We start from the raw sequence: 23615 nt of genomic DNA, 5'->3' as shown, positions 1-23615 counted from the left end.
CTAGTGCTAGTACGTGAGCTCCTCACTTCATGTGTGTGCGCGGCAGCAGCTTGTGTGTAACTGAAACATCTAGCTAGTTCTCCTCTGTTAAGTGTACAAGTGAGAGCTATTTACTACTCCCTCCATTTTCAAATATAAGTTTTATAGAGATTTCAACGAATGACTATATAAGGAATAAAATGAGTGAATCTACACTCTAAAATATGTCTACTTACATTCGTATGTTGTAGTTCATTTGAAATGTTTAAAAGGACTTATATTTAAGAACGGAGGGAGTAGTAGTTTGGGCTAACAGCGGAATCTGAAGCTCTTCTACAGGCCATCAGGTTAGCTGAATTGTATGAAATGGGACAGGTGATGTTTGAGACGGATTGTTTGTCGGCTGTATTATCTGTCGGCCAGGATTGTGGACCTCTCGGTGTCTTAGGCCGTATACAATGAAAGGTGCTTAGAGAGATGCTTATGAAAATAAACCAGGTTTTTTGAAGCACCGATGCCTATTTCTATAGAAGAGACGCTTAGTTAAGCTTAGTTAGAGACGCTTAGTTAAGCGTCTATTCTATACAAATAAGCACTGATGCTTAAGGAAAGCTCGGTTTATTTCTCTAAGCACCTCCCTTGTACAAGGTCTTATTCCGCGAAGCAAAGCATCTGCCACAGCGCATGTGCTGTCAGCTTGTGGGTCGAGTCATGTACTGCCCCCGGTTATGTAATGTCCCAGCGCATGTGCTGTCAGCTTGTGGGTCGAGGGGAGCTCCTGACAGCCTACATGTTTGGCAGTCGGACTTTAATTGGAATGTTAGGTGTTCCAGATAAAAAAGAACATCGGTCGAGCAGGACACGGTATGTCACTTGGATTCAAATTGAACAGACCACTTGCCAACGCCAACGCCAACGCCAACGCAACGCCAGGTAATTCACAAAGCTAATCTGCATGCGAATTACAGCATTTTCCCAGTGAAACAAAGCAGATTGCCTTCCCGTGGACAAACATGCCGCATCAACCCCGAAGCACTAAACACAAGGATGGTCGGGGCAGCCAGACAACTTGAGCCACCCATTGCCGATCGGCCAGCTCTGTCTGTCAACGATCACTCACCGGCTGACGGCTCCATCCTCTGCGTTATCAAACGCACCGCGGCGTTGGCGGCGGAGAAGGCCCCGTGGAAGCTCTCCTGGTACGACAGCTCCTGCAGATCCCCGACCATCTTCATCAGGATCTCTCCCACGTCAGATTGCTTCGCCGTCAGGGACTCGTGGTACGACCTTGCGGCGGTGTTGCTGATGTCCACGTTGGCCGGCTCTGGGCAGTACTCATCGTCCAGCCACTTGTGCAGCGTTCCCCTCAGCCATTCGGATTCCTGGTAAGAGGTGGAAAGATGGAGGTGGCCTTGCTCAATGACCGTACAAATGGCGTGTAAATAGACTTGAGCTAATAACAGTCCAGAAACAGGAGCAGGAGCATAACAACTTTCAGGCTACATAATAGGTTTGATAAGAAATGCAACTGGTCTCTGATAGGCATCATTAGATAAGCATGTTCACTCCCCTAATTATTATTACCCACCAACTGGAGCAAAATAACACAATCACCAGGAAGTGCTGCTACAAGACTAAATGAGATGACGGAGATGGAATCATGGATGCGAACCTGTGCTGCTCCTGTGGGCGTGAGCCAAGAATCAGGCACCCTCAGCTCCTGCACGCGGTTGTCCTTGTCACTGCCGCGGCCGGCAGCGCGAGGAGCATGGGGCAAGAGCCGCCGTGGAGAGGAGGCGTTGATGGAGATGGAGGTCGAGAGTGGGGAGGACGGGCTGACGGGGGAAACGAAGAAAGGTCGCGCCTTCGAGGGAGAAGCACAAGCGAGGCCATGGAGGAGAAGGGCGGAGGATGAGGTAGAAGATTCCATTTTCCCTTTCTTCTTTTTTTCTCTTCCTTTTTCTTATGGTTCTTCTATGTCTACTTCTTTTCTCGAGAGGTGAGGTGTGGTGTGTGTCCCTTTCCGGCTTATTGAACAACATAATTATATATTTTCCAAAATTCTGAAAAAAGGATTGTACATGCAGTTAAAGATGCATATTAAATGTTAGTTCAAAAAATGAGCCTTGCTAACGAATGCGTATATGTACTGCACGTCTTAGGTCGGGCGGGTGGGCCACTTTTACAAATATGACCATCGTGCCCTTACTAACGAAGAGGTATCGAATAATCTGAGCCTTTTATGTGTTTAGGGGGTGTACCGAAGTAGAAGTGTCAAGAATATGATGCATATTAATGTCGATTTGAAAATATGAAAAAGTTGTGACCTGTGCAATATAAACAATTTGTTTTTTCCTTCACAATTGAGATCTTTCTTATTTCTAAACTAAAATTATACTCGTATAAACTTTATAAAACAAAAGCATATGGAATTTTGCAGATTTTTTTGTGTTAATCATGTTCTTCCAAAAAACAGATAAGGGCTAAAATGCCGCTTTGGCTGACTTAAGATTAAGTGAGCCCAAATTAGTTCGAGGGGGGAAAGTAGATTTTCTTCCCTCTGAATGTGCTTGTTTCTTTTTATTTTGGGTGCTATAATGTGCTTCATTCTTAAAAGTTCAACAAAACAACACCATAATGATGCAAGCAAGACATTATCAAAAATTAATAATCTAGCAAGCGAGTGATCATATGGGAAAGAAAAATTATGGCGGAACCAAGAATCGGAGACCCTCTTTATGAAAAATGGGTCATAGCTGTGGTATGAAAGAAAAGAAACAATACATTCACAGCTGTATAACTTCTCATACATGCAAAAAAAAACACAAAATGCAGTGATTCTTCAATCTTCATAGGTCCATTAGCTTTTCTATAACAATAGTACAACACATATGAATTCGAACTTAGGACATGGTCCTAGCTTGTTTATGAAGCCTTTGGGTAATTAACCCTAAGCAACAACACAAAATCTCAAGAGGATGAAGAAAGAACAAATGGTAATGAACACACAACATAGACTGAATGCAAAGCTGTCCATAAATTATTTTCTCTCGCCCCAAATGCGACCGAAAAATCAGAAGTCCACAGATCCAGACGACACCTTTGCCTTCTAAAGCTGTCCAATGAACCGAGGCACTTACGCGGTCTTCTCTGTCACAAGCTTCTCGATAAGGTCCGCTGCATCCTGCACGGTTGCAATGTCCTGCGCGCTTGTTTCATCAACGGTGATGTTGAACTCTTCCTCGAGGCCCATCACAATCTCAACCTGCAAAACATAATCGGTGTTACGTATGAACGGCGCTGCTTTTGGGCTACTGCCATTTCTGTGGGATGGGGAGTTGCGGATTTACCGTATCCAGTGAGTCAGCACCAAGTTCAGAAAATTTTGACTCCGCTGTGACAGGGGTCCCATCAGGGACTGCCAGCTGCTTCTTGACTATCATACAAACCTTGTCGACTGTCTCTTTCTTGGCCTGTGTCTCACCTGTGGCCTGCTCAAGAAACGAATGAACATCACTACCTCAAATCAGTACATCGAGCGTGGCTGAAACATTTGCCATCTTTATCTGATAATGTTACCCAAGGAAGATTTTTACTGCACCTATGGTGTCTAGACTGCAATTTGAAAGAACATTTGCCATGAAATGATTAAAAGACTTGCCCATATTTAATGTTTCAATTACCGCCAGTGTAAACAATTCTCACCTATTTTAACCCTAAACTTATTTACATATTTCAATTACTGCCAACGCAAACAGTTCTCACCTATTTCAATCTCAAACTTGTTCACACATTTTAATATACAAAAAATATTTTAAAAATGACGTACGTCGAGGAAGAACTAGACATCAGTTTTATTAAGATAAGAGTTCCAGATCGAACCCAGGCTGCCTAGCCCACCATCCATGGTGCTAGCCAGTAAGCGCCTGGGTGAATCACTTGGCCACCTATAGAAGTACAAAGGTTCGGAAAAAAAGATATAGATATTGTGAACGCATGGTGGCAAACTTTTACTATTGCGACAGAGAAGAAATGTGTGCCTACCGAACAACAAATCTTAAACCGAAGTGAACTCGGTCTTGAACTGATGGATACAAAGCTCATCTTCTGGCTACGGAAGGAAACTGAGCTCCGGCTCGAAATTACATTAGCCACCTGCAACGAACCAAGAAATTGTTTCCATAACTGAACTGTTCAAACACACAGACCACAGAAAAAAAATAGTACAGAAAAAATGCATGAACTATTTGAAATTAATAAAGTGCAGTTGATCAACCAAATGCAAATTAATCCCTTGAAAATAGATAAAGCAAGCAATACGACATGATGGACTCGCGCAGGAGGTCGTCGCTGTCTGGCGTCGTGGTGGCGTCGGCGGCAGCTAGACCGGGCAACGTTCATGCAACAGTACAGCTCTGAAGATGGATTGGTGGCAGGTGGCTGCGGCGGCCTCATACCTGGCAGGCGTCCTGGTTGAGGAGCACGCTGAACTGGTGGGTGCCCATACCCGGCAGGCGTCCTGGTTAGGACATCAGGTCTTAGATGTTAGGTTTGGCTGCGAGGTCTGTTTGGTATTAGGCCCAGACTATCAGCATCCCTTCATCAATTGGATAGGAGTAGCGACACTTTTGTTGCCTAGACGGCGGCTTCAGTCTTACTATTGTATGCCTTTGTAAGGTCTTGTGTGAATAATTAATAAAGTGGCTGCATGCATCGTCCAGATGCAGAGGCCGGGGGTCCTCCTCCATTTCTAAAAAAAAAGCTCACAGATTTCGAGCCAGAGTGCCATGATGGAACTTCTGCTCACTCGTTTTGCAAAGTTGCCAAATGGGCCAAAAGGGTCAGGGTGATCAGTGCTCTGGATCCTTGAGCTTGTCGGCACCTGCGCAGTCAGCTGCAGTTTCGAACGAGGATGCGTCGTTGAGCAGCGCTTTCGAACCAGAATGTGAAATAATCGTTGGGCTGCGCTTCAAACCAGAGGAAGGAATGAACTACTAGTGCCTTTCTGATACAAGTGTCCTGCTTCCTGGCTGGCAACCAGCACTGCAAATTTTCATGAATTATCCGGTCTAGGTATTCGAAATTTAATCCAAGACATTGGTGCAATACACAAGGATCACGATGCAACCATGTGTCAACCAAGTTTCTCAAATACCAGGCCTAACATGAAACTAGTCATGTTGAACCCAAAAATACCCCCAAATGGATTCTGGAATCTAATAGTGCAGGACACTCCGGGTCAGACCGGAGGCACATGGCAATATACAACTATAAAATAAAGGCCGGCATTTTTTATTTGGCTAACGCATCAACATCGATGTGGAGAGCAACACATTGGTAAAGAACTGTTGATCTAATTCAGCAAGATCTGAAGCATGTGATGTGCTTGGGTGGCTTCCCAGAGCTTTGCATCTTCTGAACCAGGCTACATTAGAATACTAAACTGAAAATTTTAAAATAAGCCTTACTGAGCCATCCAGATCCAGTTGCAATGCCGGCTACGTTAAACGCAGCCATTTTGGAATCTTTGAAGTTTGTACTAAAATAAATCAAATTGTCAACATCTGTTAGTAAATATGTGTAAATAAGCAAATTTTCCCACCAGTGTAAGGTTAATTAACCTCATAGGTAAGTTAAAGCTTTTCTGCCTTTCTGACCATACTATACCAGTTCAAATGTACCTATTTCTCTCTAGATAAATGAATATATGGACTGAACGCATGGGCTCATCTTATGATGTGCTCAATATATACTCCATTTAGTGGGTATTGTTTTTTCAACACTAAGTGTGGAAATTACAGGCATGTGAGAAACATCGCCAAGATATCAAAAGAGGAAGCATGTTTATGCTACTCAGTGAACTATTGAATCAAACCAAGAAAGCATCTATTCATCCAAGTATCCAACCAAATCAACCACGAACTTAGAAGAAACACACAGGAACAGCCTAGGAATCTCATGAATCGCAAGCTAAAACTATGCAAATGACCAAATCTGTGACAAGACAGCGGTCAGTCCGAGAACGGCACCTGGCTGGACAGCCGCCGGCGGACGGCGGACGGCGAGAAGGAGGCAACGGCGGCGAGGCAGTGCGCCATGGGTTGGCCGGCTGAGCTGCTCGGTAGAATTTGGGGGCGGTGGGAAGAGGCCGGCTGGTAGGTGGAGTGCTACTCTGCTCGGGAGGTCCTCGGCTCTGGAGCTGCTACCAACCAATGGTGGCAATTATAGTGCAGATAGGAGATAAAATAGATAGGCTTAGGATAAAGTGTCCAAAAGAACGCTGATGCACTATACTCCGAGAGAAAAATGGAAGAAAATAAATTCAGAGTATATCTGTATGGATATCTCAGCCGTGGATGTGCAAAATGGATATACATGTGACATGTCATGCCACATTTGTGAAGTTCGTAAGTTTGCAGGGTTTCTTCTACTCCCTTCGTTCACTTTTATAAGTCATTTCAGACAACTGAAAATAAACTACTTTATACCTTGTTTAAAATGTCTTCAAGGCCTTATAAAAGTGAACGGAGGGAGTACATTACTTTTTTCTTTGTGTCGTGATACCTACTCCTTGTACAAAACGAAATATAATTTTCAAAGGAAATTTTAACTAGGTAGGGTCTCACAGAACACCCCACAGCCATTGGATCCAGATCACGCGAATAGCAGTCTTAAAAAAATGCAGGCATTTTTTTGCACTACATGGCATCTTACTCTACCAATAATGACAATTTTCTGTAATATTGCATGGCAATTTGAGGAAAAACGTCAACATTCCTCATATATTGAGGTCCTAAAAAAATTCGACACCAACAAGGGAGGAGCCCTATGGTTTTTAAAAAATAAAATAAGAAGATGTGAGACTCACGCTCGAACCTGGGGTTCAAACCTGCATCGGGTGAGACGCACAACAACATTTCAACCACTAGGCTAAGAGAAATATAATCATCGTTCCTATGTCCTAAAAACTCTATGGTCGTTATTCTATACATCAATAAGATTGACACTTAACTTTCCTCCAACGCCGAATGGCAAAAGGGGTCTCTCTCAACCGACGATGCGGTGGCAAGATCTAAGGTTCTTGATCCGTGACCTACTATTTAAGATTCAAGGTAGGAGATCGAACCCATAATTTGCTTTGTCTTCCCGTACACCCGAGCCACCAGATCAGCCTTGAACCAATGATGTAAATGTGAGATTAAGCTACAACTTCATGGTGCATCATGATGCAAGTCACATGGCCCCTGATTTAACATTGAGCCTCTCGTCATCTCTGTATACAACATCCAATCCGGCATCCAACTTGAAAGTGCAACTAGTCTCGCGGTGGTTTTAGAGCTTCAAATAGCTTGCCAGCCCTCCTGGGACAACAGTGAGTTGTCGACAATATAGTTGTAACAACACGACACCTCGGACAGGGAACCACTGGAGGACATCCCTATGCGAAAACATCGGTTGTGTTAAGCACCCATATAACTGCTCTCTGTAGGGCTTGCGTTTAAACCTAAAGGCCGGATTGCCTTGCACCACTGGGCATCCCCAGAACAAGCAGGTCACCAGGAGCACTCTTCATTGGCCTTTAGCTAGAGAGGTAGAAGCCAATGGCTAGTTAACGCAAGTATCTTAAATATACAATCTCGGGCAACATCGACAACGTCGCCGGTATACAAATAAAAACGTCAATTCAACTCAAAACGGCTTAAAAATAATTTTATAGGCCATCTATAAGCCTATCTAGATGACAAAACTTTTCGAAGATTCGAGCAAAGGGCATGACCTTCTAGAAATTGATCTTCGGCTTGATTTCTTTCCTGTTGGCACCCTTTGGACCATCCCTGGCAACCGTTGATGTCTACTACACAACTTATTCTTATAGACTCGTGTTGAGCCTCAAGCGCAGAGTTTTGTAGGACATCAGCAAATTTCCCTCAAGTGCAATGACCTAACGTTTATCAATCCGTCGGAGGTGTATGATAAAGATGGTCTCTCTCAAACAACCCTGCAATCGAATACACCAAATCTCTTGTGTTCCCAACACACCAAATACAATGGTAATTTGTATAGGTGCACTAGTTTGGCGAAGAGATAGTGATACGAGTGTAGTATGGATAGTAGATATAGATTTTCGTAATATGAAAAATATAAAATAGCAAGGTAGCAAGTGATAAAATGGAGCACAAACGGTGTTGCAATGCTTGAAAAATAGGCATAGGGTTCACACTTTCACTAGTGCAATCTCTCAATAATGCTAATATAATTGAATCATATAACAATCCCTCAACGTGCGACAAAGAATCACTCTAAATTTCTTATCAAGCGGAGAACATAAGATGAAATTGTTTGTAGGGTACGAAACCACCTCAAAGTTATCCTTTCCGATCAATTTATTGAGCTATTCCTATAAGTGTCACAAACGGCACCAAAGTTTGTAACAAAATAACACCATCTGATACACACAACCAATTCTAATGTCACCTATATACTCTGATGTCACCACAAGTATCCGTGAGTTGATCATTCGATATGCATCAAACAACTTCAGATTCATAATATTCAATCCAGCACAAAGAACTTCAAAGAGTACCCCAATGTTTCTACTAGAGAAAGAAGGACGAAAACGTGTATCAACTCCTATGCATAGATTACCCCAATGTATGATAATCTGCAAGCTGAATACTAAAAGGATTGAGAAGAGGGGTCTAGAGGGGGGGTGATTAGACCCTTAACAAGCAAAAATGGTAGTTTTTAATTTTCCCAAGTTAAGGTTGAGTTTAGCACATGTTAAAGCACACATAATGCATTTTACACAAGCATAGCAAGAGTATGAGCGGTAGAAAGAGCAAAGCATGCAAGTGCAAGAATGTAAAGTGATGGGATTGGAGTGTGCAAGCGCAATGGAGACGCGGATGATTTTTGGCATGGTTCCGATAGGTGGTGCTATCGCACGTCCATGTTGATGGAGACTTCAACCCACGAAGGGTAATGGCTGCGCGAGTCCACGGAGGGGTCCACCCATGAAGGGTCCACGAAGAAGCAACCTTGTCTATCCCACCATGGCCATCGCCCACGAAGGACTTGCCTCACTCGGGTAGATCTTCATGAAGTAGGTGATCTTATTGCCCTTACAAACTTCTTGGTTCAACTCCACATCACGACGGAGGCTCCCAAGCGACACCTAACCAATCAAGGAGACACCACTCTCCTAAAGGTAATAGACAACGTGTTCATGATAAACTCCTTGCTCCCGTGTGCTTCAAATGATAGTCTCCCCAACACTCAACTCTCTCTCACACAGATTTGGCTATGGTGGAAGAAGGATTTGAGTGGATAGCTGAACGAAATATGCCCTAGAGGCAATAATAAAGTTGTTATTTATATTTCCTTATATCATGATAAATGTTTATTATTCATGCTAGAATTGTATTAACCGGAAACTTAGTACATGTGTGAATACATAGACAAACAGAATGTCACTAGTTTGCCTCTACTTGACTAGCTCATTGAATCAATGATGATTATGTTTCCTAACCATAGACATGAGTTGTCATTTGATTAACGGGATCACATCATTAGAGAATGATGTGATTGACTTGACCCATTCTGTTAGCTTAGCACGATGATTGTTTAGTTTGTTGCTATTGCTTTCTTCATGACTTATACATATTCCTATGACTATGAGATTATGCAACTCCCGAGTACCGGAGGAACACTTTGTGTGCTACCAAACATCACAACGTAACTGGGTGATTATAAAGGTGCTCTACAGGTGTCTCCGATGGTACTTGTTGAGTTGGCATAGATCAAGATTAGGATTTGTCACTCTGATTGTCGGAGAGGTATCTCTGGGCCCTCTCGGTAATGCACATCACTATAAGCCTTGCAAGCATTGTGACTAATGAGTTAGTTGTGGGATGATGTATTATGGAACGAGTAAAGATATTTGCCGGTAACGATATTGAACTAGGTATAAGGATATCGACGATCGAATCTCGGGCAACATACCGATGAAAAAGGGAACAACGTATGTTGTTATGCGGTTTGACCGATAAAGATCTTCATAGAATATGTTGGAACCAATATGAGCATCCAGGTTCCGCTATTGGTTATTGACCGGAGACGAGTCTCGGTCATGTCTACATAGTTCTTGAAGCCGTAGGGTCCGCACGCTTAAAGTTCGGTGATGATCGGCATTATGAGTTTATGTGTTTTGATGTACCAAAGGTAGTTAGGAGTCCCGAATGTGATCACGGACATGACAAGGAGTCTCAAAATGGTCGAGACGTAAATATTGATATATTGGACGGCTATATTCGGACACCAGAAGTGTTCCGGATGGTTTCAGAGAAAACCAGAGTGCCGGAGGGGTTACCGAAACCCCCCGGGGAAGTATTGGGCTTTAGTGGGCCTAAGGGGAGAGAGAGGACAGCAACCCAGGAGGTGGCGCCCCCCCTCCCATGAGGAGTCCGAATTGGACTAGGGGAGGGGACGCGGCCCCTCTTTCCCTCTCCCTCTCCCTCTCCCTCTCTTTCCTTCCCCCTTCCCCCTTCCTAGTAGGACTAGGAAAGGATGGATCCTACTCCTACTAGGAGGAGGATTCCTCCTCTTCTTGGGGCGCACCAAGGCTGGCCGGCCTCCTCCCTTGCTCCTTTATATACGGGGGTGGGGGGCACCCAAAGACACACAAGTTGATTGTTGCAAGCCATGTGCGGTGCCCCCCTCCACCATAATCCACCTCGATCATATTGTAGCAGTGCTTAGGCGAAGCCCTGCGTCGGTAGCAACATCATCACTGTCATCACGCCGTCATGCTGACGGAACTCTCCCTCAAAGCTCTGCTGGATCGGAGTTTGTGGGACGTCATCGAGCTGAACGTGTGTTGAACTCGAAGGTGCCGTGCGTTCGATACTTGGATCGGTCAGATCGTGAAGACGTACAACTACATCAACCGCGTTCTCATAACGCTTCCGCTTACGGTCTACGAGGGTACGTGGACGATACTCTCCCCTCTCGTTGCTATGCATCACCATGATCTTGCGTGTGCATAGGAATTTTTTTTGAAATTACTGGATTCCCCAACAGTGGCATCCGAGCCAGGTTTATGCATAGATGTTATATGCACGAGTTGAACACAAAGGAGTTGTGGGCGTGGGTATATACATATTGCTTGCCATCACTAGTTGATTCTTGATTCAGCGGCATTGTTGGATGAAGCGGCCCAGACCGACATTACGCGTACGCTTATGCGAGACTGGTTCTATTGACGTGCTTTGCACACAGGTGGCTAGTGGGTGTCTGTTTCTCCAGCTTTAGTTGAATCGGATTCAATGAACAAGGTTCTTTCTGAAGATCAAAAGGCAATCACTATACCGCGTTGTGGTTTTTGATGCGTAGGTAAGAACGGTTCTTGCTCAGCCCGTAGCAGCCATGTAAAACTTGCAACAACAAAGTAGAGGACGTCTAACTTGTTTTTGCAGGGCATGTTGTGATGTGATATGGTCAAGACATGATGCTAAATTTTATTGTATGAGATGATCATGTTTTGTAAACACAGTTATCGGCAACTGGCAGGAGCCATATGGTTGTCACTTTATTATATGAAATGCAATCGCCATGTAATTGCTTTACTTTATCACTAAGCGGCAGCGATAGTCGTGGAAGCAATAGTTGGCGTGACGACAACGATGCTTCGATGGAGATCAAGGTGTCAAGCCGGTGACGATGGTGATCATGACGGTGCTTTGGAGATGAAGATCACAGGCACAAGATAACGATGGCCATATCATATCACTTATATTGATTGCATGTGATGTTTATCTTTTATGCATCTTATTTTGCTTAGATCGACGGTAGCATTATAAGATGATCTCTCACTAAATTTCAAGGTATAAGTGTTCTCCCTGAGTATGCACCGTTGCGAAAGTTCGTCGTGCCGAGACACCACGTGATGATCGGGTGTGATAAGCTCTACGTTCACATACAACGGGTGCAAGCCAGTTTTGCACACGCAGAATACTAGGGTTAAACTTGACGAGCCTAGCATATGCATATATGGCCTCAGAACACTGAGACCGAAAGGTCGAGCGTGAATCATATAGTGATGTTCACCATTGAAAACTACTCCATCTCACGTGATGATTGGACATGGTTTAGTTGATATGGATCACGTGATCACTTAGATGATTAGAGGGTTGTCTGTCTAAGTGGGAGTTCTTAAGTAATATGATTAATTGAACTTTAATTTATCATGAACTTAGTACCTGATAGTATTTTGTATGTCTATGTTGTTGTAGATAGATGGCACGTGCTATTGTTCTGTTGAATTTTAATGCATTCCTTGAGAAAGCAAAGTTGAAAGATGATGGTAGCAATTACACGGACTGGGTCTGTAACTGGAGGATTATCCTCATTGCTGCATAGAAGAATTACGTCCTGGAAGCACCACTAGGTGCCAAACCCGTTGCATGAGCAATGCCAGATGTTATGAACGTCTGGTAGAGCAAAGCTGATGATTACTCGATAGTTCAGTGTGCCATGCTTTACGGCTTAGAACCGGGACTTCAATGACGTTTTGAACGTCATGGAGCATATGAGATGTTCCAGGAGTTGAAGTTAATATTTCAAGCAAATGCCCGGATTGAGAGATATGAAGTTTCCAACAAGTTCTACAGCTGCAAGATGGAAGAGAATAGTTCTGCGAGTGAGCATATACTCAAAATGTCTGGGTATAACAATCACTTGATTCAACTGGGAGTTAATCTTCAATCACTGCCACCAAGCTACAAGAGATTCATGATGAACTATAATATGCAAGGGATGGATAAGACAATTCCCAAGCTCTTCGCAATGCTAAAGGCTGCGGAGGTAGAAATAAAGAAGGAGCATCAAGTGTTGATGGTCAACAAGACCACCAGTTTCAAGAAAAAAGGTAAAGGGAAGAAGGGGAACTTCAAGAAGAACGGTAAGCAAGTTGCTGCTCAAGTGAAGAAGTCCAAGTCTGGACCTAAGCCTGAGCCTGAGTGCTTCTACTGCAAAGGGACTAGTCACTAGAAGCGGAACTGCCCCAAGTATTTGGCGGATAAGAAGGATGGCAAGGTGAACAAAGGTATATGTGATATACATGTTATTGATGTGTACCTTACTAATGCTCGCAGTAGCACCTGGGTATTTGATACTGGTTTTGTTGCTAATATTTGCAACTCGAAATAGGGGCTACGGATTAAGCGAAGATTGGCTAAGGACGAGGTGACGATGCGCGTGGAAAATGGTTCCAAAGTCGATGTGATCACGGTCAGCACGCTACCTCTACATCTACCTTCGGGATTAGTTTTAGAACTAATAATTGTTATTTGGTGCCAGCATTGAGCATGAACATTATATCTGGATCTTGTTTGATGCAAGACGGTTATTCATTTAAATATGAGAATAATGGTTGTTCTATTTATATGAGTAATATCTTTTATGGTCATGCACCCTTGAAGAGTGGTCTATTTTTGATGAATCTCGATAGTAGTGATACACATATTCATAATATTGAAGCTAAAAGATGCAGAGTTGATAATGACAGTGCAACTTATTTATGTCACTGCCGTTTAGGTCATATTAGTGTAAAGCGCATGAAGAAACTCCATTCTAATGGACTTTTGGAAACACTTGATTATGAATCACTTGGTACTTGCGAACCATGCCTCATGGGCAAGATGACTAAAACGCCATTCTCCGGAACTATGGAGCGAGCAACAGATTTGTTGGGAATCATACATACTGATGTGTGTGGTCTTTTGAATGTTGAGGCTCGCAGCGGGTATCGTTATTTTCTCACCTTCACAGATGATTTGAGAAGATATGGGTATATCTACTTGATGAAATATAAGTATGAAACATTTGAAAAGTTCAAAGAATTTCAGAGTGAAGTGGAAAATCATCGTAACAAGAAAATAAAGTTTCTACGATATGATCGTGGAGGAGAATATTTGAGTTACGAGTTTGGTCTTCATTTGAAACAATGCGGAATAGTTTCGCAACTCACGTCACCCTGAACATGATACGTCTCCAACGTATCTATAATTTTTGATTGCTCCATGCTATTATATTATCTATTTTGATGTTAATGGGCTTTATTTTACACTTTTATATCATTTTTGGGACTAACCTACTAACCGGAGGCCCATCCCAAATTGCTGTTTTTTTTACCTATTTTAGGGTTTCAAAGAAAAGGAATATCAAATGGAGTCCAAACGGAATGAAACATTCGGGAACGTGATTTTCTCAACAAACATGATCCAGGAGACTTGGAGTGGCCGGCAAGAAACAAGGGAGGAAGGCACGAGGTAGGGGGCGCGCCCTCCACCCTCGTGGGCCCTCTGTTGCTCCACCGACGTACTTCTTCCTCCTATATATATCCACGTACCCCCCCAAACATCCAGGAGCACCACGAAAACCTAATTCCACCGTGAAAACCTTCTGTACTCGAGAGATCCCATCTCGGGGCCTTTTCCGGAGCTCTGCCGGAGGGGGCATTGATCATGGAGGGCCTCTACATCAACTCCATGGCCTCTTCGGTGATGTGTGAGTAGTTTACTTAAGACCTACGGGTCCATAGTTATTAGCTAGGCTTCTTCTCTCTCTTTGGATCTCAATACAAAGTTCTCCTCGATTTTCTTGGAGATCTGTGACGCCCCGAGACCAATGCGCAAGGTGTCTTCCAGTTATTCGCTGTCTTTGCCATGTCATTCGCTTGCGTGTTGCATCTTGTCATGTCATCATGTGCATTGCATCATGTCATCATGCAACCCGTTTAAAAAAAACTCAACCAAATAAACCGTATGGATCTTCGATCCATTTAAACCAAGGGGACTCACATGGTGATTGCTCTTTATAACATATTCTCCCAATACTTTAGGGAGCTATAAAAATTATATTCCAATAATTTGGAATCACCCATAAACACACTTGCAAAAATGCCAATGCCTTTGTTATCACAACTCTTGGCCTCTAACTTTGCTATATATCCTTTCTCCATTTTCCGGAGCCCGAGGGTCATCTTTATTTTAACCCCCCTAGGCGAGTGCTCCTCTGAGTGTTGGTCCAAAACAGAGCCACTTGCAGCGCCACCTCGGGGAAACTTGAAGGTTGGTTATAGTTGTATGTAGTGTTCATCCGGTGTGCCCTGAGAACGAGATATGTGCAGCTCCTATCGGGATTTGTCGGTACATCCGGGCGGCTTTGCTGGTCTTGTTTTACCATTGTCGAAATGTCTTGTAACCGGGATTCCGAGTCTGATCGGGTCTTCCTGGGAGAAGGAATATCCTTCGTTGACCGTGAGAGCTTGTGATGGGCTAAGTTGGGACACCCATGCATGGTTTGAACTTTCGAAAGCTGTGCCCGCAGTTATGGGAAGATGGGAATTTGTTACTTTCTGGTTGTAGAGAACTTGACACTTAACTTAATTAAAATGCATCAACCGAGTGTGTAGCCGTGATGGTCTCTTTTCGGCGGAGTCCGGGAAGAGAACACGGTCTCGTGTTATGGTTGAACATAAGTAGTTTCAGGATCACTTCTTGATCATTATAGCTTCTCGACCGTGCTTTGCTTCTCTTCTCGCTCTTATTTGCATAAGTTAGCCACCATATATGCTAGTGCTTGCTACAGCTCCACCTCACTACCCCTTTTCCTACCCATAAGCTTAAAGAGACTTGATCGCGAGGGTGTGGGATTGCTGAGTCCTCGTGACTCATAGATACTTCCAAACAGTTGCAGGTGCCGATGATACCAGTGCAGGTGACGCAAATGAGCTCAAGTGGGAGCCCGATGAAGATCTTGATCGTAGTCTTGTTTCATTTCCAGTTGATCAGTAGTGGAGCCCAGTCGGGGCGATCGGGGATCTAGCATTAGGGGTTGTGTTTCTTTATTTGGTTCCGTAGTCGGACCTTGATTGTATTCTGGATGATGTAATACTATATTTATGTATTGTGTGAAGTGGCGATTGTAAGCCAACTCTTTATCCCTTTCTTATTCAGTACATGGGATGTGTAAAGATTACCCCTCTGCGACATGCCTACTATGAGGTTATGCCTCTAAGTCATGCTCTAACACGTGGGAGATATAGTCACATCGTGGGTGTTACAAGTTGGTAATCAGAGCCTTCCCCGACTTAGGAGCCCCCTGCTTGATCGAATCGCTGACGTTGTTGAGTCTAGAACGAAATGTTTTGAGTCTTAGGATTATATATATCGGAGAGTAGGATTCTTTTTACTCCTCAGTCCCTTCGTTGCTCTGGTGAGGCCTCCTGACGTTGAGTTTTGACTTTTCTCTCCTCAAATTTCACTAAATATTTTTTTAGGATCACGCGGGTATCTTGGAATCGTTCCGATGGTTTTGTGATGAGAACATTGTTCTTGGTGCCTCCTGACATTTAGGGGTTGTGGCAGTGTCCCGGGGAGTTGAGCTCCGAGGTGTTGTCTTCACAATTTTATCATTGCAGTTCTGGAATACCTGAGTTCGCCGACATCGAAAATCTATTTTATGCAGTTGTTGGTGAGATAACCTCGACGCCACCCAGTACTAGGGCGGGAGTTCGGGAGTATTGCCATAACTCGTATAACGGATGCTTTTCTAAGGTTGAGGTAAATGATTTCCGAAGGTTTCTTGGTTATGTGTTGAAGGATGGATACATCTGGATGTAGGAATTGTTAGTTTGGGTGAGATATTATGCTTTCCCTGTATCCCCAACACCTGATCGCATAACCAGAAAGTTTCGGGAGTTTATAAGTGGGAATTCAAGTATCTCGTAGGATTTCTTTCCAACAGACACATGATACGATATGGGATCTATCATATGTTTTTTTCCAGCTTATTTCCTAAGTCAATCCTTTGTTTTCGCTTTGGTTTGTGGTATTCGAGTTGCTTCGAAGTCAAATGTTGATTCCATACCTTTCCTAAATGGTGTTCTCATATTCCTATGCGAATACTAATCCTTCTCGTTTATCGAGATTGTCATGTCGATTCTTTCCAACCGGTGTGTTTCTCTTCAAGATGATCCTATCATTTTTTCCATCCGCAAGATCAACTCAAGTCTTCTCAACGTTGTTTGTTTCATCCGTCCCAAGTTGCTTTTGTTTTACCCACCCTCCCACCCTTTTTCTTCAAGGACTCGGATTTCTTTATCAAGTAGCCATCTTATGGATGTGAAGCCTCTTTACTCCTCTCTTTCAGTGTTCTTATCCGGTGATTTTCAGGAAGATTCTAACAAAGCTTCAAGTTCATCATTCTTCGTTCTCTTTCTTCTTCGGTGGATTCAATTCAAGCTTTGTTGATCATATCCTTTTCCTCGTTCCAAATGTTTTCCCATGAAGGTGCACCTCTTAATCTTTCACTTCTCGCTATTCATTAGTTCTGGAGTGCTGAAGATATCTCAGAAGACTCGTCTTTTCATTCAAGATCCGTTCAACCTATTTCGAGGTTGTTATTTCATTCAAGCCATTTAATTCAACCGGCATAATCTCCCTTTCAAGCAATCTTTTCAACAGTGTTTCTTTTGAGTGGGCCCTAACCCACAGGTCTTTTTCCAGGATCTTACCTGACTCTTCTTATTTTCCCGGAGCTTTTCAAATTCATTTCAAAGTTTGACGTAAGAATGATTTGTCATCAGTCATATGTATTTCTCCATGATCTTTCAAATTCTTTTCATCGTTGGCTCAACCTTTCCAATTTTCATTCCGGTGTGCCTCAAAAATTCTCAGTGGTGGTTCTCGTCATCATTCTCAACATTTGAAGACCGAAGAAGAGTTTCTCTTTAATCTTGCTCCATTCTCTTCAAGATTCATGGTGCTAGCCTTATGCCATCCTCTCATAATTGTTTTCGATTGTGAGAATTCTTTTAACCCATCCGGAGAAATTCAAGAGTCTTTTCAGTTTGATTCTCCGAAGGCCATCATCTCAGAATTATTCATTCTCAGTTTTCAGCTCTTTTTCTCTAAATCTTACCGTTGCATCGTTCAAGTGTTCTCTATTCAGTTCATGATATCTTTGTTCCCTTGTATCTAAATTCTCTCAAGTATCTTCATTCGTTCTCTAATTCTCCCCGGTGTTTCCTTATCTTTTCTTCGTTCATTTCCAATTCTTACGGTGGTTCGTTCAAGATTCTTCTTCCTTCGTTTATCATATCAATGTATTCGTTGTTTTCAATCCTACCGGTGGATCGTTGAAGACCGTCTCAAGTTTGCTCCATATCTATCTTAATCCTTTCTATGAGAATAAGTAGTATGCCAAATACGTTGCTTGTCATCAATCTAAAGTGGTGAAGGATACGCATGATGTAATTCTTATTCTTGCTTCATCGAGTGAATTCAATTCCTTATTCCGGAGGTTCATCAAAATTCTTGATTTCTTTTGTTCATCTTTCTTTTCCGGAGTTCCAAGCTCTCATCATCACGAAGCTCCATCTAAATCATCGCAAGACTTCACCTTGTGTTTTCAACTGCTCTTTCCTTTCGTTTGATCATCTTTTTGTTACCGGAGTTCTTTATGGAGGCTCTACATGATGGTTCATTAATGATTTATTTCCTTCTCGAAGTGTTCATCGAGATTCTTTTCAGAGGAGTTCAAGCATTCTTCATCTTGCATCCCAAAGTCCAATTCATTCTATCTTTCTTTTGAGGTGGTGTTATGTTATTGTTGATAATTTCCTTCGTGTTTCATGATTCACATGTTTTCAAGAGTGACATATCTAAATTCATCATTTTCTCTTCGTTCAAGACGTCTTTTCAACCAATCAATCTCTTCATTGGAATTAGATTGGGTTATATTTCACCTAAAGCTTTCCCTAAGGATTGTTACTATTTATGGTGCTTATAAATGATCCAAGTTCTTCATTTATCCTCCCGGTGAAATAAGTTTCTCGTCTTCTTGTTGATATCAATCCAATCTTTTGTTTCCGTTAGTGGCAGAATTTCACCTCATAATTTTGAGATGTTTTCCATAAGCCCACTACAACCTTATTCTTTTGTTGTTTAATTTTCAACAACTCCATTCAATCCTTCGTTATAAGGATGCCTTCAAATTCATTGGTGGTAGAAGTTATCATTTTCTTCTACTTTCTTTCGTCCTAACGATCTAGCTTCTATTCGTTTGTTCCAGAAGCATTGTGATGTTGCTCTCTTCACTCATCAATTCGGTTTGTGAGGACTGTGTTCTTTTCGAGATTATCCATTTAACCATAGTGTCATGCCCTCCTTTCAAGTTCTTTGCAACTTATCAAGTTTTCCTTCTCCTTTCAGTCGGAGTGCTGTCCAAATTATATCATTCTTATTCCTTCTCTATTTTTTCTAACAGAGTGTTTTCAACTTTGTTCATCTCCGTTGTTTTTTTATCGAAATGGTTTAACCTCTCAAGGTTCTTTGGTTTCACTCCTTTGTCAAAGAAGCAACTTAGTTTTACCCCTTCCCCTTCCTCTTTCGTTTTCCTCCGGTGCCATCCTAGATCTCGGGACGAGATCCTCTCGTAGTGGTGGAGTGTTGTGACGCCCCGAGACCGATGCGCCAGGTGTCTTCCAGTTATTCGCTGTCTTTGCCATGTCATTCTCTTGCGTGTTGCATCTTGTCATGTCATCATGTGCATTACATCATGTCATGATGCAACCCGTTTAAAAAAAACTCAACCAAATAAACCATATGGATCTTCGATCCATTTAAACCGAGGGGACTCACATGGTGATTTCTCTTTATAACATATTCTCCCAATACTTTAGGGAGCTATAAAAATTATATTCCAATAATTTGGAATCACCTATAAACACACTTGCAAAAATCCCAATGCCTTTGTTATCACAACTCTTTGCCTCTAACTTTGCTATATATCCTTTCTCCATTTTCCAGAGCCCGAGGGTCATCTTTATTTTAACCCCCCGGGCCAGTGCTCCTCTGAGTGTTGGTCCAAAATAGAGCCACTTGCAGCGCCACCTCGGGGAAACTTGAGGGTTGGTTATAGTTGTACGTAGTGTTCATCCGGTGTGCCCTGAGAACAAGATATGTGCAGCTCCTATCGGGATTTGTCGGCACATTCGGGCGGCTTTGCTTTTCTTGTTTTACCATTGTCGAAATGTCTTGTAACCGGGATTCCGAGTCTGATCGGGTCTTCCTGGGAGAAGGAATATCCTTCATTGACCGTGAGAGCTTGTGATGGGCTAAGTTGGGACACCCCTGCAGGGTTTGAACTTTCAAAAGTCGTGCCCACGGTTATGGGCAGATGGGAATTTGTTAATTTCCGGTTGTAGAGAACTTGAAACTTAACTTAATTAAAATGCATCAACCGAGTGTGTAGCCGTGATGGTCTCTTTTCGGCAGAGTCCGGGAAGAGAACACGGTCTCGTGTTATGCTTGAACGTAAGTAGTTTCAGGATCACTTCTTGATCATTATAGCTTCTCGACCATGCTTTGCTTCTCTTCTCGCTCTTATTTGCATAAGTTAGCCACCATATATGCTAGCGCTTGCTGCAGCTCCACCTCACTACCCGTTTTCCTACCCATAAGCTTAAAGAGACTTGATCGCGAGGGTGTGGGATTGCTGAGTCCTCATGACTCACAGATACTTCCAAACAGTTGCAGGTGCCGATGATACCAGTGCAGGTGACGCAAATGAGCTCAAGTGGGAGCCCGATGAAGATCTTGATCGTAGTCTTGTTTCATTTCCAGTTGATCAGTAGTGGAGCCCAGTCGGGGCGATCGGGGATCTAGCATTAGGGGTTGTGTTTCTTTATTTGGTTCCATAGTCGGACCTTGATTGTATTCTGGATGATGTAATGCTATATTTATGTATTGTGTGAAGTGGCGATTGTAGGCCAACTCTTTATCCCTTTCTTATTCAGTACATGGGATGTGTAAAGATTACCCCTCTTGCGACATGCCTACTATGCGGTTATGCCTCTAAGTCATGCTCCGACACGTGGGAGATATAGCCGCATCGTGGGTGTTACATCTATTCGATGTAATATTCTTTTGCGGTGTGTTTGTCGAGATCCGATGAATTGTGGGTTTATGATCCAGATTATCTATGAACAATATTTGATTCTCCTCTGAATTCTTTTATGTATTATTGGTTTATCTTTGCAAGTCTCTTCGAATTATCAGTTTGGTTTGGCCTACTAGATTGATCTTTCTTGCAATGGGAGAAGTGCTTAGCTTTGGATTTAATCTTGCGGTGTTCGATCCCAGTGACAGAAAGGGAACCTATACTTATTGTGTTGTTTCCATCGAGGATAAAAAGATGGGGCTTATATCATATTGCATGAGTTTATCCCTCTACATCCTGTCATCTTCCTTAAACCATTACTCTGTTCTCTTGAACTTAATACTCTAGATGCATGCTGGATAGCGGTCGATGTGTGGAGTAATAGTAGTAGATGCAGGCAGGAGTCGGTCTACTTGTCTCGGGCGTGATGCCTATATACATGATCATACCTAGATATTCTCATAACTATGCTCAATTCTATCAATTGCTCGACAGTAATTTGTTTACCCACCATAATACTTATGCTCTTGAGAGAAGCCACTAGTGAAACCTATGGCCCCCGGGTCTATCTTCCATCATATTAATCCTCCAATACTTAGTTATTTCCTTTGCCGTTTATTTTACTTTGCATCTTTATTTCTCTTTATCATAAAAATACCAAAAATATTATGTTATCATATCTATCAGATCTCACTTTCGTAAGTGACCGAGAAGGGCTTGACAACCCCTTTATCGCGTTGGTTGCGAGGTTCTTATTTGTTTGCGTACGTAGGTGCGTGTGACTTGAGCGTGATCTCCTACTGGATTGATACCTTGGTTCTCAAAAACTGAGGGAAATACTTACGCTGCTTTACTGCATCACCCTTTCCTCTTCAAGGGAAAACCAACACAGTGCTCAAGAGGTAGCAGAACACCACAACATAATGGTGTGTCCGAATGTTGTAATCGTACTTTACTAGCTATAGTGAGATCTATGATGTCTCTTACTGATTTACCGCTATCATTTTGGGGTTATGCTTCAGAGACGGCTGCATTCACGTTAAATAGGGCACCATCTAAATCCGTTGAGACGACGCCTTATGAACTATGGTTTGGCAAGAAACCAAAGTTGTCGTTTCTTAAAATTTGGGGCTATGATGCTTATGTGAAAAAGCTTCAACTTGATAAGCTCGAACCGAAATCGAAGAAATGTGTCTTCATAGGATACCCAAAGGAGACTATTGGTTACACCTTCTATCACAGATCCGAGCAAGACATTCGTTGCTAAGAATGGATCCTTTCTAGAGAAGGAGTTTCTCTCGAAAGAAGTGAGTGGGAGGAAAGTAGAACTTGATGAGGTAACTGTACCTGCTCCCTTATTGGAAAGTAGTTCATCACAGAAATCTGTTCCTGTGACTCCTACACCAATTAGTGAGGAAGCTAATGATGAAGATCATGTAACTTCAGATAAAGTTACTACCGAACCTCGTAGGTCAACCAGAGTAAGATCCGCACCAGAGTGGTACGGTAATCCTGTTCTGGAGGTCATGTTACTTGACCATGATGAACCTACGAACTACGAGGAAGCGATGATGAGCCCAGATTCTGCAAAATGGCTTGAGGCCATGAAATCTGAGATAGGATCCATGTATGAGAACAAAGTGTGGACTTTGGTTGACTTCCCCGATGATCGGCAAGCCATCGAGAATAAATGGATCTTCAAGAAGAAGACTGACGCTGATGGTAATGTTACTGTCTACAAAGCTCGACTTGTTGCGAAAGGTTTTCGACAAGTTCAAGGAGTTGACTACGATGAGACTTTCTCACCCGTAGCGATGCTTAAGTCCGTCCGAATCATGTTAGCAATTGCCGCATTTTATGATTATGAAATTTGGCAAATGGATGTAAAGACTGCATTCCTGAATGGATTTCTGGAAGAAGAGTTGTATATGATGCAACCTGAGGGTTTTATCGATCCAAAGGGTGCTAACAAAGTGCGCAAACTCCAGCGATCCATCTATGGACTGGTGCAAGCATCTCAGAGTTGGAATAAACATTTTGATAGTGTGATCAAAGCATATGGTTTTATACAGACTTTTGGAGAAGCCTGTATTTACAAGAAAGTGAGTGGGAGCTCTGTAGCATTTCTAATATTATATGTGGATGACATATTGCTGATTGGAAATGATATAGAATTTCTGGATAGCGTAAAAGGATACTTGAATAAGAGTTTTTCAATGGAAGACCTCGGTGAAGCTGCTTATATATTGGGAATCAAGATCTATAGAGATAGATCAAGACGCTTAATTGGACTTTCACAAAGCGCATACCTTGATAAAGTTTTGAAGAAGTTCAAAATGGATCAAGCAAAGAAAGGGTTCTTGCCTGTGTTACAAGGTGTGAAGTTGAGTTAGACTCAATGCCCGACCACTGCAGAAGATAGAGAGAAAATGAAAGATGTTCCCTATGCTTCAACCATAGGCTCTATCATGTATGCAATGCTGTGTACCAGACCTGATGTGTGCCTTGGTATAAGTTTAGCAGCGAGGTACCAAAGTAATCCAGGAGTGGATCACTGGACAACGGTCAAGAACATCCTGAAATACCTAAAAAGGACTAAGGATATGTTTCTCATTTATGGAGGTGACAAAGAG

General features: G+C 42.7%; 2 protein-coding genes across 2 annotated transcripts; both read right to left on the bottom strand.

The window, feature by feature from the left end:
• Positions 1-813: 813 nt before the first annotated feature.
• LOC125508462 (plant/protein) lies at positions 814-1954 on the bottom strand. The gene is made up of 2 exons (XM_048673179.2): positions 1652-1954; positions 814-1361 (listed from the first exon to the last, which is right to left on the bottom strand). The coding sequence occupies exons 1-2, from the start codon at positions 1907-1909 to the stop codon at positions 1092-1094; spliced, it is 528 nt and encodes a 175-aa protein (XP_048529136.1). The 5' UTR covers positions 1910-1954; the 3' UTR covers positions 814-1091.
• An 860-nt stretch (positions 1955-2814) lies between these two features.
• LOC125508463 (acyl carrier protein 1, chloroplastic) lies at positions 2815-6269 on the bottom strand. The gene is made up of 4 exons (XM_048673180.1): positions 6009-6269; positions 4024-4134; positions 3330-3470; positions 2815-3244 (listed from the first exon to the last, which is right to left on the bottom strand). Exons 1-4 carry the CDS (start codon positions 6075-6077, stop codon positions 3116-3118), a joined length of 450 nt encoding a protein of 149 aa, XP_048529137.1. The 5' UTR covers positions 6078-6269; the 3' UTR covers positions 2815-3115.
• Between the last annotated feature and the right edge of the window lie 17346 nt (positions 6270-23615).

Source organism: Triticum urartu, chromosome 5A (assembly GCF_056163025.1).
Source record: "Triticum urartu cultivar PI428250 chromosome 5A, HENAU_Tu73, whole genome shotgun sequence".
NCBI classification, from domain to species: Eukaryota; Viridiplantae; Streptophyta; class Magnoliopsida; order Poales; family Poaceae; genus Triticum; species Triticum urartu.
This window is presented reverse-complemented; position numbering and strand designations above follow the sequence as displayed.